Source organism: Linepithema humile, chromosome 1, assembly GCF_040581485.1.
Source record: "Linepithema humile isolate Giens D197 chromosome 1, Lhum_UNIL_v1.0, whole genome shotgun sequence".
In the NCBI taxonomy this organism is placed as follows: domain Eukaryota; kingdom Metazoa; phylum Arthropoda; class Insecta; order Hymenoptera; family Formicidae; genus Linepithema; species Linepithema humile.
Genome location: NC_090128.1, coordinates 19,239,648 through 19,257,103, shown reverse-complemented (window position 1 = coordinate 19,257,103; position 17,456 = coordinate 19,239,648). Strand labels below are relative to the sequence as shown.

At 37.4% G+C, this 17,456-nt stretch overlaps 1 protein-coding gene and 1 long non-coding RNA gene across 9 annotated transcripts in view; one reads left to right on the top strand and one right to left on the bottom strand.

Annotated features, from left to right (window-relative positions):
* Positions 1-17,456, top strand: part of Msp300 (Muscle-specific protein 300 kDa) — a 96,199-nt gene that overhangs the window by 2,657 nt on the left and 76,086 nt on the right. For 5 of the 8 annotated variants that reach the window (XM_067347366.1, XM_067347368.1, XM_067347365.1 and 2 more), the window contains exons 2-14: positions 10,226-10,287; positions 10,890-10,985; positions 11,071-11,154; positions 11,226-11,318; positions 11,766-11,789; positions 11,993-12,171; positions 12,263-12,665; positions 12,964-13,110; positions 13,196-13,736; positions 14,004-15,687; positions 15,765-15,873; positions 15,973-15,987; positions 16,224-17,271. In XM_067347366.1, coding sequence (XP_067203467.1) covers positions 10,226-10,287; positions 10,890-10,985; positions 11,071-11,154; positions 11,226-11,318; positions 11,766-11,789; positions 11,993-12,171; positions 12,263-12,665; positions 12,964-13,110; positions 13,196-13,736; positions 14,004-15,687; positions 15,765-15,873; positions 15,973-15,987; positions 16,224-17,271 — 4,485 coding nt within the window. The remainder of the gene's footprint in view (positions 1-10,225; positions 10,288-10,889; positions 10,986-11,070; positions 11,155-11,225; positions 11,319-11,765; positions 11,790-11,992; positions 12,172-12,262; positions 12,666-12,963; positions 13,111-13,195; positions 13,737-14,003; positions 15,688-15,764; positions 15,874-15,972; positions 15,988-16,223; positions 17,272-17,456) is intronic. The other 3 variants (XM_012372228.2, XM_067347369.1, XM_067347364.1) reach the window with 2 other exon arrangements.
* The window catches only part of LOC105675242 (uncharacterized), a 40,035-nt gene continuing 28,453 nt past the window's right edge, over positions 5,875-17,456 (bottom strand). The window contains exon 3 of the long non-coding RNA XR_001101243.2: positions 5,875-6,820. This is a non-coding gene — a long non-coding RNA (uncharacterized lncRNA). The remainder of the gene's footprint in view (positions 6,821-17,456) is intronic.

Sequence of the window (17,456 nt, the reverse complement as noted above, 5' to 3'; positions counted from 1 at the left end):
AATTTTAGTGAACGTGGCTTATTAACGAGGGAACGTATCGCCCACGCGCGCGTTTGAAGCATATATTCTCGCGCGGCGAAAGGTTGCCCGTCGCGTTAATGACAGAAAACGAGAATTTCTAACGGGCGAGACTGTTCTGTGGCACATTCTCGCATGCCGCAATTTCTGCAGTCTGCCTGACAAGCCACGTGCGCGCCCCGTAACATGCGATCTTGCCTCATCATCTGTGAAACACCAATTACCACGCAATTGAGAAACAATTTCGCGTGCAAATATAGAATCCGCGAGACTAATCGTGAGTGATATCGTCGTACTAATAAATCTCAATCCTAAATAGCGGGAAACTTTTACTGACAACAGAATTCTTTGTCTCATTCTTGAAATCGTGATTCTGCTTTGATAAAATTTACATCTAATTAAGTTACTCAACGTTGAAATATGAATAGTGATAAATTGAAATATACGAATGCTTATTGAGAAATCGATTCTAAATTTATTTTCAAATTTATTTCTGCTCTAATGGATGTAATGAGCGAAGCTAGCAACGCGCGTGCGTGCGCGTTAGCGAGATAACGCAGTATTAAACATTACTGACATTTATTTATTTATATTTATGTGTTATTGCATATTGCAAGTTTTATTTTTATCATCCGGATTATTTATTAATCTCATTTATGATACGATATATCGATCAACGAGTCTTTGACACGCTAAGCTTCAAATTAAATGCTGCGATAAGACAGCACCTTTCCATAAAGTCATAGATATATTTGTATGTCTGATAAATCGCCTGAGTTATCGTATGAATGTCAAGGCCACGTTCACTTATCTCTCATCTCATGACTGGCTTTTCGATTGGTGCACAGAGTCGTTAAGACCGCTTTGCTGGTCAGACACGAAGTAGGTCAACGGTTGGCGATCGAGCCCACCTGGATCGGATTGTTGTCGGAAAAAAGGCTTCCCCACAGCCATAATAATGTAATATACTTGACATATCCGGTGGTTTCAGCACATGAAATCTTATATAATCGTCTGAACGCTTCTAAGACTCTTATTTAAAACTCTTTTATCATCTAAAGGACTTTCCCGAAACATTTTTGGTCTGCACGTATTACTGCGTCGATGTATCGGCGATGAGCATAAAATTAATTATCTTGCAAATTTCATGTAATTTTATAGTAATGTAATTACCAAGACTTTAATTTATTCATTGCCAAGGACGCGCAGTCGCGTGAAAGTGGTTCACTGCTCACGGACACCTTGTCGCGTATCTTTCGTCTTGAGTAAAAGTACAAAAGATCAAGACACATACTGTCCTTTATAAAACAAAAGAAGAAGAAGAAGATTTCTCTCTTTGCAACAAGAGAATACGAGGAAGAAGGAAACTTTAGCAATGAGAAATAATTCTCCATTCCCGACTCGCAGTAAATGAGTTAATCAAAAAATTACCTTTTTTAAAAAAAGGTAAAAAAAAGGCGCCAAGTACACGCTCTTATCACAACTAAAACAAAACAGTATTGTTTTACTTTTCAAAAAAATTGTTGTATATATTAAACCTTTCAAAAAAACCTGTCGTATAGGTATATTAAAATTTTCAAAAAAAGCTATTCTATATACTTCTTACAAAAAAATGTGGTATCAGGAAATGGCACCAAGTGGGACTAAAGAACTATGAAAAAACTTGAACACTATTTCTATAAAACTCTTGTATATAAAGCTCTCGTATATATAATTAATTATATTATATACTATATTTTATCATATTTTACATGTACTATACTATATATACTATATATATTATAAAAAAATTTTTTAAATATTTAAAAAATAAAAATATTTATTAAAAAACGCAAAAAAACTTGGCGCTGCTACACCTCAAAGTAATGAAATTAACATGTAGTTTACTGTAGCAGCGCCAAGTTTTTTTGCGTTTTTTAATAAATATTTTTATTTTTTAAATATTTAAAAAATTTTTTTATAATATATATAGTATATCTAATAATATATATAGTATATATAGTATAGTACATGTAAAATATGATAAAATATAGTATATAATATAATTAATTATATATACGAGAGCTTTATATACAAGAGTTTTATAGAAATAGTGTTCAAGTTTTTTCATAGTTCTTTAGTCCCACTTGGTGCCATTTCCTGATACCACATTTTTTTGTAAGAAGTATATAGAATAGCTTTTTTTGAAAATTTTAATATACCTATACGACAGGTTTTTTTGAAAGGTTTAATATATACAACAATTTTTTTGAAAAGTAAAACAATACTGTTTTGTTTTAGTTGTGATAAGAGCGTGTACTTGGCGCCTTTTTTTTACCTTTTTTTAAAAAAGGTAATTTTTTGATGAATATTATTTCTTTTTTTTTAATAATATATATACGACAGTTTTTTTATTTAATATACATATACAACAATTTTTTTGAAAGTATTAAGAGACCTCGAGTAAGTTTCCGCTCGTGTACTAGCTTTCCGTTTATGTAACGCGTCGTTAAGCACTCTCGCGACCCGTTCGATCGCGTGCGCTTACGGTACGCTTAATAATTTTCTTTCACCCATTCGAGACATTACCTTTCGTCTGCTTTTCCGATAATTTCTCGTCTATCAAAAATTGAGGCGTTTTTTTCTAGTTAAAAATTTCGCAAGACCACGCAAGAACGTAGTCAAAAATTGATAGAGAGCAAACCTCTTTTCATTGATATAATAAACAGAATGAAATATTATAGCTTATTTATCTGTTTATTAATTTTAGTATTAATCTGTTTTTTAAACATAATTAATCATGCATTCTTTAGTTATTGATGTTATCTGGTGGAAAAAAAAACATACTTATTTTATCGATAATGATCGTAATCGCTGATTACTTAATCGAGAAATTTATCGTAACGATTCGTTGATATCGATAATAGCGAAAGATATAGTTGAAATTATATCAACGAGTCATTTAAATTATAGCTGTATTTGCTATAATTGCATTATGTTTATAATTGCATTATGTTTATAATTGCATTATGTTTATAATTGTATTATATTTTAAAGGTAAAAGATTTTCCCTTCATTAAATCGTACGTTTGTAATATGCTATATCATTATCGTTCGTTACTGATATTACAATTAGAAGTTGTGTACGTCATTAAGTAATGAAGTATCGTTAATTATTAGGTATAGCATTCTATTAAACAGCACATGTTTCAAGACTTTAGTGTATGATTTGTCTAAAATAAATAAAATTAATTATCAAGGTTCAATATTTCTGTTCTATGTATATACTAAATTAATTCTAACAATATTTATCATTTCCAGTCAATTTCATTTTGTGTTTTACAAGATTTTTTGTTTAGTTTATGTTTATAATCTTTTTTCTATGGATAAATAAAATTCAATAATATACCTAAAATATGATATAAACATTTTTTTACACTTAATTCTCTGCCCACACTGTGATGTGGATAATTTTGTTGTCAATCATAGCGTTAACTACAGAAGACGACTTATGCTATATTTTTTAAAATATAAAATTGACTGAAAATTACAAATATTGTTGAAACTAATCTAGGATACTCAGAACAGAAATATTAAACTTTGAGCTATTCAATTTTATTTATTTTAGACAAATCATCCTCTAAAGTCTCGAATCATGTATAAATAACCTGCAAAATAAAAAATTTTCAAAGGTGTAGTAGATAATACTTACTAAGGCATTCACATTCACCAACATATCACTTATTTCATTTAATACGAATTTCTAACAAATTTGGTCACTCGCACTACACTGCTCTGGATTGATAAGCAGTCTTGAGTGTGCACCAAAGTAACAGAACAATGTAGTGCGAGTGACTAAATTTGTTAGACCGAATTCACTATTATTACTTTTTTATAACACTTTCTGATCTGAAAGGTTATGTAAAAATGTCAAATCGTAAGCGCACGCAGCGCGGCTTCTCAGCGCCATCAGCGCACCTAACGTCAGAAATCGGAAACTGGACATTTTAGCAGGACATTTTAGCTGGACATTTTTATCGTATTATTTTATTTAGACATAGACATTTCGACTTTGGACTATTATAACTTTTTTTCTACAGCACCTACAGTAAAAACAAGCATACTTTTCTTATATAATTTGGGTATGCGCTATCGATTGAGCCTATTATCAACTCAATCGGCCCAGCCGTTATTGAGATCCGATAATCTCGGCTCGTCTCAACTTTCGGGCTCGCGTAAAGATACACGGTCGGTCTTGCGCTGCGCATGAACTTGGCGTGAGACACTACCGTGTCTCTTGATAACTCTATTTTTATTCCCTAGTAAACTGTTCGGTCTATTTTATTAGTTTTTATGGCGATGTTTACAGCGATCGTTAATTTAGCAGGATTTTAGTGAAACATTTTGGAGTTTGATCGGCTATAATGGTTGGCTATAATGGTTGGGCGAACATGGCAATAATTGTAGGAACACACTTAAAGATTTATATTAATATCTCAGAAGTGTAGAATAACCAATAACTCGGTGTAGAAAATTAAAAAATATTCCATCTAATAAATAATTTATTTTCCTATGTATAAAATTTATTATTTACTTTTTACGAAGAAGAATAATGTGATCGTAACGCTGTGGCTATGATTAATGCATCATGAATTTTACAATGATGAATGATAATTATCGGATTTTATTTTTTAGCGGCAATTATCGAGCGGTAATTTCTTGGAATATAAATAGTTGTTCAATATTGATCTTCGTAAATTACATCATTTATATGTAAATAAAAACGATTTTCACTTATAAATTATCTTCATATTCTTCATTGCATTGAAATTTTTTGCTCATTTTATTTATCTGTGAGTTATTTGTGAATGACTTGCCGAAGATAAAAGCACTTTTTTAATTTATATCTTGAGTTATCCTACAAGTTCGATAAAGTAATTTTATCACAAATTACGCGTTTAGTTTTCATTACTTAATCATAATAACAAACAGAAATATAAAAAATATATTTTCGTATTTATATTTTGAACGATATAAGCGTAGCAAACATTACTTTATATTCATGGTATATTTTATCATATTACTATGTGGTGAGCATATAAATAATTCTAAATGCATTCATGCCTAGCTTCATATTTATGCCGTCTAGTCCTCTCGTGTATCTCTATCCGTCGATATCAGGGCTTGCCTATTTAAATTTAACAAATCGCTACGGTTACGTAATGTATCGCTAACATATTCGAATGAGGAACTCGATTATGCGAAACGCGCCGTCGTAGGAATAAAATATAGATACTAGGCTGTGAGATTCATTCTCGACCGTCTCTTTCTCTCTCTATCTTTCATAATTCATCCCGTCTCGTCCGAAGAGAGACGCCGTCTGACCTCATCCGCGAGAACTTGTCCCACTTAACTGATTTCCCTTTTCTCCTCGCCGCTGGAAACTGGACATCACGGATATATCGCCATCTTTCGTAGTATTGTCCGACGGACTACAAATACAATCACGAAATTATTCCACGCTTCGTCTCTTTGAGCAGCATAAAAGATCGAATCTCGCGTGCGCTCGTGTAGAGCCGGTTTTTACTGTCCAAATAGTGAATACATAAGAAGTTTTTATTTCAATTTTAATTTAAAAAAGAAACAAATATTGGAGAGAAAACAAAAACAGCGGAAATAATAAAAAACGTCACCACAAAATCCAATTAATATTAACATATAGATAAAAAATAGTAAAGAAGACAAGTGTCAAGTGCTAAATGAACTGATAGAAACTTATGTTCCTCGATGTTCCGCCTCTTCAATTTACTCGCACAGCAGTGATAACAATTAGAGGAATTTATGAACTTCGTGATACGCTAAAATTAAGATGACTACACGCTTACAGTCGATGTATATACTGTTAACTATCCGTGATGCACGGCTGCTGAAACGGCACGCGACTCTGTCCCTGGTTGCTTTAAACGGCCAACGTTTATTTAAGTTTTCTTCCTCGCACGACCGGCTGAACCATCACGACAAGCAACGACAAGCAAGCCGTTTATATGTGCGGTGAACGTTAAAAACGATCTGACCTCCGCGAGTTGATTGTTCCGGTTCAAAGTTTTCCTATCGACCCGTGCTGTGCCGTTAATCTTTCTTCTATCGGCCTAGCTGTGCTCGCGTAAAAATAAATCGATTGTAGACGAGAAGCGACTATATATAGTACGAACCGTGCGAGCAATAATTGAGGAAGTGAAAGTCAATTTCAGTGTTTGTGTAATATTGGCTGAGTAAGATGATCGATCATTATCGTATTATGCATATTTTATAATCAATCATTTTTTTAAATATTAAGCCATTCCGTAATGAATCTATAATATTTTAATATAAAATAATATTCAAGAATAATTATCATTTATCTTGATTTTTTGCCACAAAGCGTCAAATTGAAATTTCATTAAAATAAAGTTTGTCTAAGATTAATTAAAAAATACTTTTCGTTACTTATTTTCTTTCTTGAATTAATTTTCAAGAGATTTCCAAGTTCTTTAAAAGAATCCTTGAAATTATGGTCGCAAGTTGCGGGACACATTTTTCAGTTTTTAATCTGTATACTTTCGTTCTGACAAATACATAATCACTGAAATTTCCTTGCTACGTTGATTTTCGCAGTGACAGTTACCTTCTGTGATACCGTAATGATGCCTATTAATATACCACCGCTTTGGTCTTTGCCTTTTTTCGACGGTAGTTTGCTCAGGCCGACACGTAGACGCACAAGTGCTTCGCCATCCTGAATTGTCACGAAAACCAGGCATCACAACATTTGATATAGAATCAACTGAAATTAAACTTACATAATCAATATGTCTCGTATTCTTATGATGAAAATGCACCTATTCTTTGCTATGTATAGAATGACTCAATAACGTTGACGATGCTCGTTGATTAATAGTAAATGCCAAACTATACATCTTTGAAGACGCGACTCATGTCGCAGAAATACATTTTACGGCTACTTTAATATGATTAAAATTTCACAATTGATTTTGTTCTGATGATGATCATAAATTATTGTATTCTTAAAACTAGATACGACAGTTCCTTCAAACAGAATTGGATTCGATGAAATATATTTAGTGGCAAACGCGAGCGCGTGCATGTATACAAGTTTAAAAATAATCTACAAGATGACTTCTATTCTAAACATTTATTTAAAAAGTAGCAGATAACGTTTAACAGATAAAATATAGAAAAAATAAAGTAGAAATCAGGAAGAACTGATAATAATTCATGTCGAGACGGCCGACATAAATATTGTCCGTATATTCTAGTATTGATATCGTGCGATCGATATCTCTCGATTTCAGTAACCGAATCTACACGAGAAGGATTTAACATCGATACAAATAAAAATTAAAATAAACATACGTGTCGCGGTTGGTCCGGACGATCACGCAGATAGATTCTTATTCAACTTCGGTGACATAATCGCGAATTATTTTGTCCCAGAATATTACGCGTACAACGCGTTACAGAATAATATTTTCGTTTACAGCTGTATTTATTTTGGATGTCGACGACAAGCTTGCGTGTTCAACAAACATGCGAAGTTGCATTTCGCGATGCAATTCTGTGATGTTTTCGAATGTGCAATGCGTTTAATGACTTTTTCATTCGCACCACGCCCTGATCAACTGAATCTAAAATTAGAAATAATTTAAGCGCAAGTTTCTTACAAACGGTTAAAATTACATACTAAATGATATGTAAACGTCGCAAAAAAACTTAAATAAATCATAAAAATGAGGAAAACTTCTCTTTTAACTTCTCTTTTAACTTACTAAGATAATATAATTTTTACGTAACACAATTTTAATTAAACAATATTTATCTTTAATTTAAAAAACTTGAACTAATACTAGAATTATTAATGAATAAATAATTTCTACCAATTTTGTACATAAAAAAAGCACATTGTATCTTTAAAATATTGATTATATATAACATTATTTAAAATAAAAATAAAATAAAGTTGCATTCGTGTTTTTCAAAAGATACAACTCTTTTTGAATAATCATTTTTTTCTAAAGAATACTTTAATGTGATCAAAAATTTTTAATACTGATGACTGTATTTAGAGAAGAATTATTTATTACTAAAATTATTTTATTCACTATAACATTTTTTTTTTTAAATAAAACTTGTTGTTAAACTTGGTTATAATTAACAAATTAATCTGTTACTATTTTTTACGTGTAATATTTTTTTTGCCATTTCCTCTCTTTTGACTCAATTCAGTGTAGGTATGGAGAATCCCCGAAAATTGCATAATCGAATCGCAGCCATTACGTTTCACATGTGTTTACATGCTATACGGTTCACCGTAACCATGACACTCACGATGAATGGTAATGAGAATGCGTGGGAATATCCTGTCTTTTCAATGTAAACTGGGCTGTACAGCAATGCAATGTGGTCTTCAACTTTCGTCCGCGGCCAGCGGTCATGATCAAATATCTTTAGCAGATAAAAAAACGATAAAGACTACTGATAGTAATTTCTTAAAATTTCTCAAGCATATTTCATCGGAGTTCAATAAGTCACTGTGTCTTGTTTAAAACGCTATCGTGCAAAAATTTTACAAATTTTTCTCATTGTTAATAAAACGTTTTCTGTCGACGTTTTCAAATCTGCTAATATTGCTAACATTTTGGTTTACTGAGATATATAATAATAGTGTAAAATAATCTTTTGCAACTGATAATTTCTGTTTTCTTTGCCACAAGATATAAAAATTGATAATTCATTATAATAATATACAGCTTAAAATGTTAATATAATATTTATAATAGTCTTAGGTATTTGTGATTATATATTATATCTTAACGGCTTATTTCTTATCTCAGTATGTATATGCGAGTTTGAAAATATGTGTGTTCTCATTAATCTTATCGAGAGGAGAACTCACGGAGCACAACGTCACAGCTTAACTTTGAAAAGAGAAGATCTTTTTAATATTTCTCAATTGCAGATTTTTCTCTGCAGATTTTTCAAACATTGATATTTTCCAAGGCAGCTTATACGCAGAAAAATTAACGAACTAGTGTCAAAAAGTTCGATTTATGTTGTGTCAGCAGAGCAGAAGATCAAACGAAAAGATGAGCCTTTGACGATTTGCCGACTTGTAAATAAGAAAAAAATTGTATAAGACATTGCGGAGCGTTTTCTTTAATTATCGTTTTGCTGATTACAGTAGTCGCTCGTAATAAACGCGTTGCGCATTGATGCAAATGTCACGTGCATCCGCAAAAAGATCGTATTACAACATAGAGATATAATATGCCGCGACAAGATCATCGTGGAAAAGACTCGATGAAAAGAAGCACTGTACCGCAAGGCAACGGCGTTGATGCCGATTGGCGACATCAAACGCCGTTTTATTTCGGGTACCGCAGATTTTTGCTTCCAGGCTATTTCGTAAGCGCGCGTCGAAAAAAAGGTCCCAATTTAAATTGCATATTAGATTCTATGGCACCGGCTTCGTAGTATGAAATAAACATCACTATTTTCATAACCAAAAATAAATAAACGTTCGTGCGGTTGTAAAAATAAATACTTCAAAATAAATTTTTCTTATTTATAAATGAGTAATGTAAAATAGAAAATGCACGCAAAATATCAAAAATCACGTTTTGCGAAAGAATTGAAACACGCTTACATAATGAGAATGTAGTTTATTGATTATGTTTACTTTGTCGAATTGTGTAATTCGTTTTTTTTTTTCTGTACGAACGTGCGTATATCGCAAATAATTTATGTGGCAGTTTAATGTTCGCTTCACAATCATACCTCCGGGCAGTGCTACAGTCGCACGTTCATTATCATCTATGTGCCTCGCAGTATGACGTACACGTAGCTCCGAGAAGGTAGTAAAAATGACGGCAGATTTAAAAATAAAACGACATTAATGTGTTCCGCCAATGTCAACATAGTCCTTATAATTGATTTTAGTTTGCAGAAGCCCACGATCGAAATCATGAATATTACTTCTTGTGTCCTTTTTTGTATCAACGCTCGTCATTTCCATACTCGAGTGATTTATCCTTATCCTTGAAAAAAAACACGCGCCGCAGTTTCAAGGATCGGCTCTTTAAAATTCCACAGAGAGAAATAAATTCCGCTTTAATTAAACTATTTTTCTAGCACAAAGTACGCCGATTCTGATTCTCGTTTCTTCTTTTAGACGAGCAAGAACGCGTACAGAAGAAAACCTTCATAAATTGGATCAACTCTCATTTATCGAAGGTGAGTGCATCAGGAAGGTATTTTTGTCAACTTCGAGAAACGCAGCGAGGCGAGGGTTCGCGAGCGGCGAACTGCGCCGTAAGCGATATCGCGCTCCGTTTCACCGACAGGTACTTGATAACGATATCGCGCCGGGAGCTCTCGATGGGCTGACTTTGTATTTTTTTTTTTTTTTTTTTTTCTTGTCTGAAGTTACGTAATATGGCCTGGATCCTTACGTGACGCGTAATAAAACATGAAGCGAGCTGCCTCTCGTATATCGTGCCGTCGAAACTTGAACGGCCGCTGATCTAGCCCGTACCTGGCTCTCGAGTGCCCGGCTCGCTTCGATGCTCCCCTACTTCCGTATCCTTCAGAACTTGGTTCGCCGTCGAAATTCCGCTCGTCGTGACATGCATGCATCGAAAGTAGCAAAGTCATTAAAGCGAGCGTCTCGCTCGAAGAGCCGCGCATCGATACAAGATTAGTCGTGTATATTTAACATCTGAGTCGTATTTTACTATTTTAACGTTTATGCTAAAAAAATTCCGTTATTTGTATATTTGACAAAAGCACGGTATAATTCATTACAATAACAATTGATGAATATTTATTTCGCACAGAGAGTTCCACCGCTTCGTGTCGACGACTTGATCGAAGATCTGAAAGACGGCACGCGCCTTCTCGCCTTACTTGAAGTTCTTTCAGGAGAAAAATTGGTAATGTGGATATTTTTTGCGCTGTCACGTTCGAAAGAAGTATTGTCAGAATTAATTGTCACCTAAATCATGCGTAACTTTTCAGCCCGTGGAGAGAGGTCGTAATTTAAAGAGACCGCATTTCCTCAGTAATGCCAATACCGCGTTACAGTTTTTACAAAGCAAAAAAGTGAGTATTCGTCATTCTGCGCGGCAAATCGTGCAAATCGATGCTCAATTTCTGATCTAATATTTTCGCAGATCAAATTAGTGAATATAAATTCGTCCGATTTGGTCGACGGACGACCGCCGGTAGTGTTGGGCCTGATATGGACTATCATCCTGTACTTCCAGGTACTTATTGTCGCCTTTGGATATTATATAATCTTGTCATACGTAATAATAGTCATGCAAAATAGCACCATTATACTTATGTAGTATGCGGTAGCTGCTTAAATATAGCGCTCGTATCACGTAATAAAAAGTACCTTGATAAATACGCAGCAGCACCATATTTTTTTATACCGCAACGAGTATTAATTTGTACTTTCTAAAATTGCAAGTTAGACTCACGAATTAATATCGTCAGGATTAAATCAAACAGAAACATGAAAACACAAAAGTTTTAATCGGATTGCGTAATTCGCTATTTTATTAATAAATTAACTCTTAAATGTTGCTTAGTAAAGTTAACATCATTTGCTGCGGGCAATCCGAAATAAATTAATTCTCGTTGCGAATGAAGTAATTTATATCACTCTATGCTAACCGTATGTATTCCATTTCAATTCAATGAACAAGCTACGATCAAAGGATCGCAGGCGGGTGAGTAGATAAAGAATAAAAGCAAAAGAAGATCGTGAATTACACGATGAATGATGTTGATCGCAAGAGAGTAAGACAGAATGCACTTGCATGACATTGCGCATTCCATTATGCACGCTAGATCGTTTTCTAAGCTCGAAGCAACGACAGGAAATATCGCACTCGTAACAGCAATCTTAGCTGATCGATCGCTTTCTTTTTAGATCGAGGAGAATACGAGAGCTCTCGAGTACCTTGGACACACCTGGGGCAGCCAGAGCAGCCTCGAAAGCCTCGGCACTCAGGGCTCGGCGGCGAGCGAGAGGAAACGCATCAGCAGCGAAAGATGGAAGCAAAGTGCAAGGAAAACCTTGCTGCAATGGGTCACCAATGCCTTGCCCAAGTCAGTATCGGATTGCATTTTGGCGTGATAAATTCAACCAATATCGAGTAACATTGCAACTGATCACATTGCATCGGAACTGATTCTTTAGGAACGTTGGTATCCAAGTGCGAGACTTCGGAGAAAGTTGGAGAGACGGAAATGCCTTCTTAGCTATAATCGATGCTATAAGAGCCAATTTGGTGAACATAGCAGCCATGAGAGAAGCGTCGAACAAAGCCCGGCTGGAGACAGCCTTCCAGGTTGCCGAGATCGAACTGGGTATCGCGCGTCTGTTGGATCCCGAGGATGTGGACGTGCCGCAGCCGGATGAGAAATCGATCATGACATATGTCGCCCAATTCTTGCACAAATATCCCGAGCCAGGAAACACGGGTCCTGATTCCTTTGCGGCCATACAAGAGGAATACGACGGCCTTCTTAACTGGCTGAACGAAAGAGTCAGGCATTTAGAACAGCTTGACAGAACCAATGCCTTCCCACGAAGCTATCCGGTACTTTCATAATCAGACTTTAATTCTCAACAAACAACACATAAATTTCACTGAGTTTTTAAACTTTGATAATAATTTTTATATGACGCTAAAAAAACATCAAAATTGAAAGATTTATAAAAAATAATTTGAGTTATTTGAATTATTTTATTTATAAATATTTATTTTTTATATTTTGCTACTAATTATTTTGCGAAATTTATAAAAGATTATATAATATCTTGAAATTTTTCGAATGAATGTAATGATAAAAATATCTCATCACTTCGACATCAAGTAACGTGAGGATTTATTTTAGGAATATATGCTGTTTAGAGCGGAAACAGATGAAAAATCAATTATATACAAAAAAATGCAAAGTTTGGTCGATACACCCAGCATGATAAGTATCACACGGGATTCCTGGAGACATATACAAATGTTATGGCAGCAAATGGAGCTCTTAGTAGGTTTTCTTCTACAGTCCGTCGAAACAAGCAGACTTTTGCGTCGTACAAATTTCTTTCAATATAACGTCTTTTCTCTTTTAGATGCTGCATTGGCTCTGGTTATTGGATTCGGCATTGCCAGGCGAATTAGGCGAAGCTGGCAGATGGCTGGCGAGAGCCGAAGCTCTCTTGCACTCGGACAACGATATACCGGCGGAAATGACGGAGGGTACCGCGAATATAATTTCGAACAAATTAGAAGACCACAAGAAGTTCTTCCTCGACTTGTCAGCCATGACGGAAAAGTTTCAGCACGCCAAGAATTCGCCGTTGGCGCGGCAAGTTCAGCCTGAACAATTGGAGAACATGTCCGCGCGCTTCGACAGCTTACCCGATCGCGCGGCTAAGAGGAGGATAAAGTTGAAGTTCCTAGAGCACAAATGCTGCCTGATCGCTTTCCTGTACCTCGTCGAGACCAAGTTGAAAAGCTGGAACGTCAAATACGGCACGGAGGAGAAAGTGCATCAGATGCTGGAGCAGTATCGCAATTTTGTTTCCCGAAATAGAATATTCCAAGAGTTTCAAAAGGCTTATTTGGATATGCAGAATGTCGCTGACGAGTACAAGCGCGACGGCGACATTGGTAAATAAAGACGTTTTAATTGATTATTAATTAATATTTATTTTACACGGAATTTATATAAATAATATAAAGAAAAAGATATCTATTCATAAATATGTGTCCACAATTTATAAATATTAATTTTAATTTATATAAATATAAATTAAATTTATATAAATATAAATTAAAAATAATTAAGTAATGAGTAATTAATTTAATAGAATACTTTAGATGAAAAACAGCATCGTCTCTGTCGTCGTAGTAATATCGTGAATTCGCGCGCTTCAGATCGGGAAGAAAGCTTCAACATCGACCGCTTCTTGCGCGAAACCGCCGACAAGTGGAAGAACGTGTCAATGGACTTGCGCTGCGTCCAGAGCATGCTCGAGGAAGTCGTCGCTTATTGGCGTCGCTGGACCATCGTCTCGGACGAGTTCGAGGCGTGGTTACTTCGCGCCGAGCCCGCTCTAAGTCTGCCGGAGGACGAGAGAATGGAGTTCTTCCAGGACATCAGCGTGTGGAAGGACAAGCATCAGCAACTGTCGGACACTGTGAGCTTCCTGATCGCCACGTCCGACGAGTCGGTCGCGTATCGCCTGAAGGAGCGCTACGCGAACCTGACGGCGAGATGGGAGCAGCTCTTCCAGGAGGCCAAGCAGTACATGCACGCGGGCGATCTTATTCGAACGCGGAAGGATTACAAAGCAGGAGTGGAGACTCTGCAGAAATGGCTGAGAAACTCCGAGGCGGCCTTGTCAACCACCGGACTGAGCTCGACGGAGCGAATCAAGGCTTACGGCGAGAAACTGCAGGCTCTTCACAACGAGGTCGAGGGCATCGAGGACCTCTTCAAGAACATCAGCAAAAAATTCCAAACACTTATCCAGGATTTGTCCCGCGACGAAGTCGACAGGATGATGAACACGCTGAAGAAGGAAAAGGAGGCGCTCGTCAAGGTGCGCGCTTTGATACCCATGCAACTGCACTTGTACCACCAACTATTAGTGCAACAGGAATCTCTGGAAGCGGGGCAAAAAGAGATATCCGCGTGGCTGGACGAGGCTGAAAATTTTCTGGCCAGCATCAACCTCGCGGGCGGCAGAGACGCCGCGCTAGCGCAGTTGGATCGCCACAAGGCCTTCTTCTCGAGAACGCTTTATTACAAATCCATGTTGGAATCTAAGAACAAGGTGTTCGCCAGTATTGTCAAGGCTGTGGACAGTCACGCCGACGTGGAGACGGCCGAGGGTGGCGCTACCCTGCGAGAGCTGAACAATCGATTCGCCAGAGTCTCTCAGGCGGCGCAAGTCTGGGAACAGCGTTTGCAGGAGTCCGTGCGACGCTGGACGAAGTTCAAGGAGTGCGAACGACAGATCTCCGAGTGGCTCTCGGTCGCGGAGACGATGATCAACGACAAGCACATCGACAATCGCCAATCCGTCGAGCATCACAAGAACTTCTTCGGCAAGATCAACGAGAAATGGATACAGGACCTGGTGAAGGCCGGCCAGGATCTCCGAAACGTGTTGCCGGCTGATCAGCAGCTGCCCATCGCGAGCACGGTGGAGGCCCTACAGAATCGCTGGCGGGAAGTTCTCACGTTCGCGCCGCTCCATCTCATGAGACTCGAGTTTCGCTTGGACGAAGCCAGCTTCCTTCAGTATCTCAAGGAAATCGAGATGGAGATCAGTTCCGAACAGCAGGCGCTCATCAACAACGACGACGTGGACGGCATTCAGCAGCGCAACCGGGAGTTCTTCGTGAATCGCGGCACCGTGCTCGAGGTCGAGCGCTGCTTGCAGACCCTGAAGAAGATCAGCGACGCCTACAGCAAGCACAAGCCGAGGGACACCACTCTGGCCGACGCCGCGCAGAATGCGGAGCGCATGTGGGAGGAGACCGCGCAGAAGGTGGAAAATCTGAGAGAGCAGTTGCGCGAAGTTCCACAGCAATGGGCGGCTTACAGACAGAAGTAAGAATACTGATTTCTGAGACGAATCGACGTGACAATTCTTTTTTTTTTTCGACACAATGCGTATTTGCTTGCAGATTCGATGAGATGGTGCACTGGATGGACCACGTCGACAGCACTTTGAGAACGATCTTACGCGAGGTGAACACTCTGGAAGAATTCGAAAAGGAAAAGGCTATATTCCAGGTAAGCGTCGACTGATTTCGCGCCTCGCAAAATTCTCTATCACGTCACTGGAATATTTAAATCACTCTGCTTCACCTTTTCTGCGTTTCCTCCGGATAGATCCAGACCTTGACGGTAAATATGTGCGCCTGCGCTTTCCTATCCCTCGTAGTATCGCTATGCGGTCAAGAATTTAACAGGCTCTCAGAATAAAATTTCTAGTAAATTTCGGTTTCATTTGTTTCATTTAATTTATCAGTGCAAATTGATTGGCGTTTTAAAATTTTATTCTGAGAAGTGATATCTTAATTCATCGTCAAGACAGAAATAAGCATAACGAGAATCTTAAAACGCTTGTCGATTGTTCGCAGAAAATCTGCCGCGAGGCCGACAGCAAGCGCGAAGAGATGAAGTGGCTGGTTCAAACTCTCGACAATCTAACGTTGAATCGTTCAGATCGCGAGGCGCTTACGGCGCAGCAGAATTTGGAGCACCTAATAACTCGCTATAAGAATCTAATACCGACAATCGAGATCACAATGACGAAAACGGACATCTACTCGAAGAGTTACACCTATCGAAAGGAGGTGCGCGAAGTGTGTACTTTGTTGCGCAAGGTTCGCGAACAGTCGAAGGTCGAGGTCACGCCTGAAGTACCCGAAAAGCTGCAAAGCGCAGTGGCTCATCAGGAATCGCGCCTCAATCAGTTGGAGCAACAGCGAGCGACCATTGTCAGTATGTTGCAACGCGGCAAGGATCTGCTGAAGGATCAGCACGCGCCGCCTTTCGTCTCTTCCGAGGTCCAGCAGCTAGAGTCCAACTGGAACGACACATACGGCCAAAGCATGGAGACGCTGAAGTCTCTGAAGGACTCGCAGAAGCTCTGGAGCACCTATCACGAGCAGAGGGACGAAATCTTGAGATTGATCGAGCAAGCGGAACAAGAACTGCGGCAAATAGAATCGACATCTTATTACGACGCCGGTCAGGTGACTTCCGATCTGCAGAAGAAACAAGAGTTCAATGCGAATCTGAGGAAATCGGCCGAGGAGATGATGAGGAAACTGCGCGAAACGTACACTAATCTCGCGCAGACGCTCACACCGCCGAGTAAAAAAGACAGTCTGGAGAAGGAAGTGACGGAAACCGAGAAGAAACTGGAACACACGCTGAAAACCGTGCGAGAGAAGGTCGTTTATCTTCAAGAGCACAGTACTCGATGGAACAAATTTCAATCGAAGTTTATAGAACTCCGATCCTGGATTCAACAGGCCGCGCCTCAATCGATCGCGGATATCGAAGATTCCGCGGCCTCGCCTGAGGAAAGAGTTCGTAAAACGGAGAATCTGCAGAAGGAAATAAAAGAGAAGGCATCGATTCTAAACATTCTAGAGGACGAGTCTCGAAAACTCGTAAAACGTGAGTATTAAATTTTCAATTTATAGAACTTCTATAATTTCTTTTACATAATTACAATATAATTTTTAATATAAACTTTCTATTATCCGTTGTTAAATTTTATTTGAAATAAAGTAACTTCGATTATTAATCAGTTTAATAAAACTCTGAATAGAAATATAAAAATATTTCTTTTTTTTTTTATC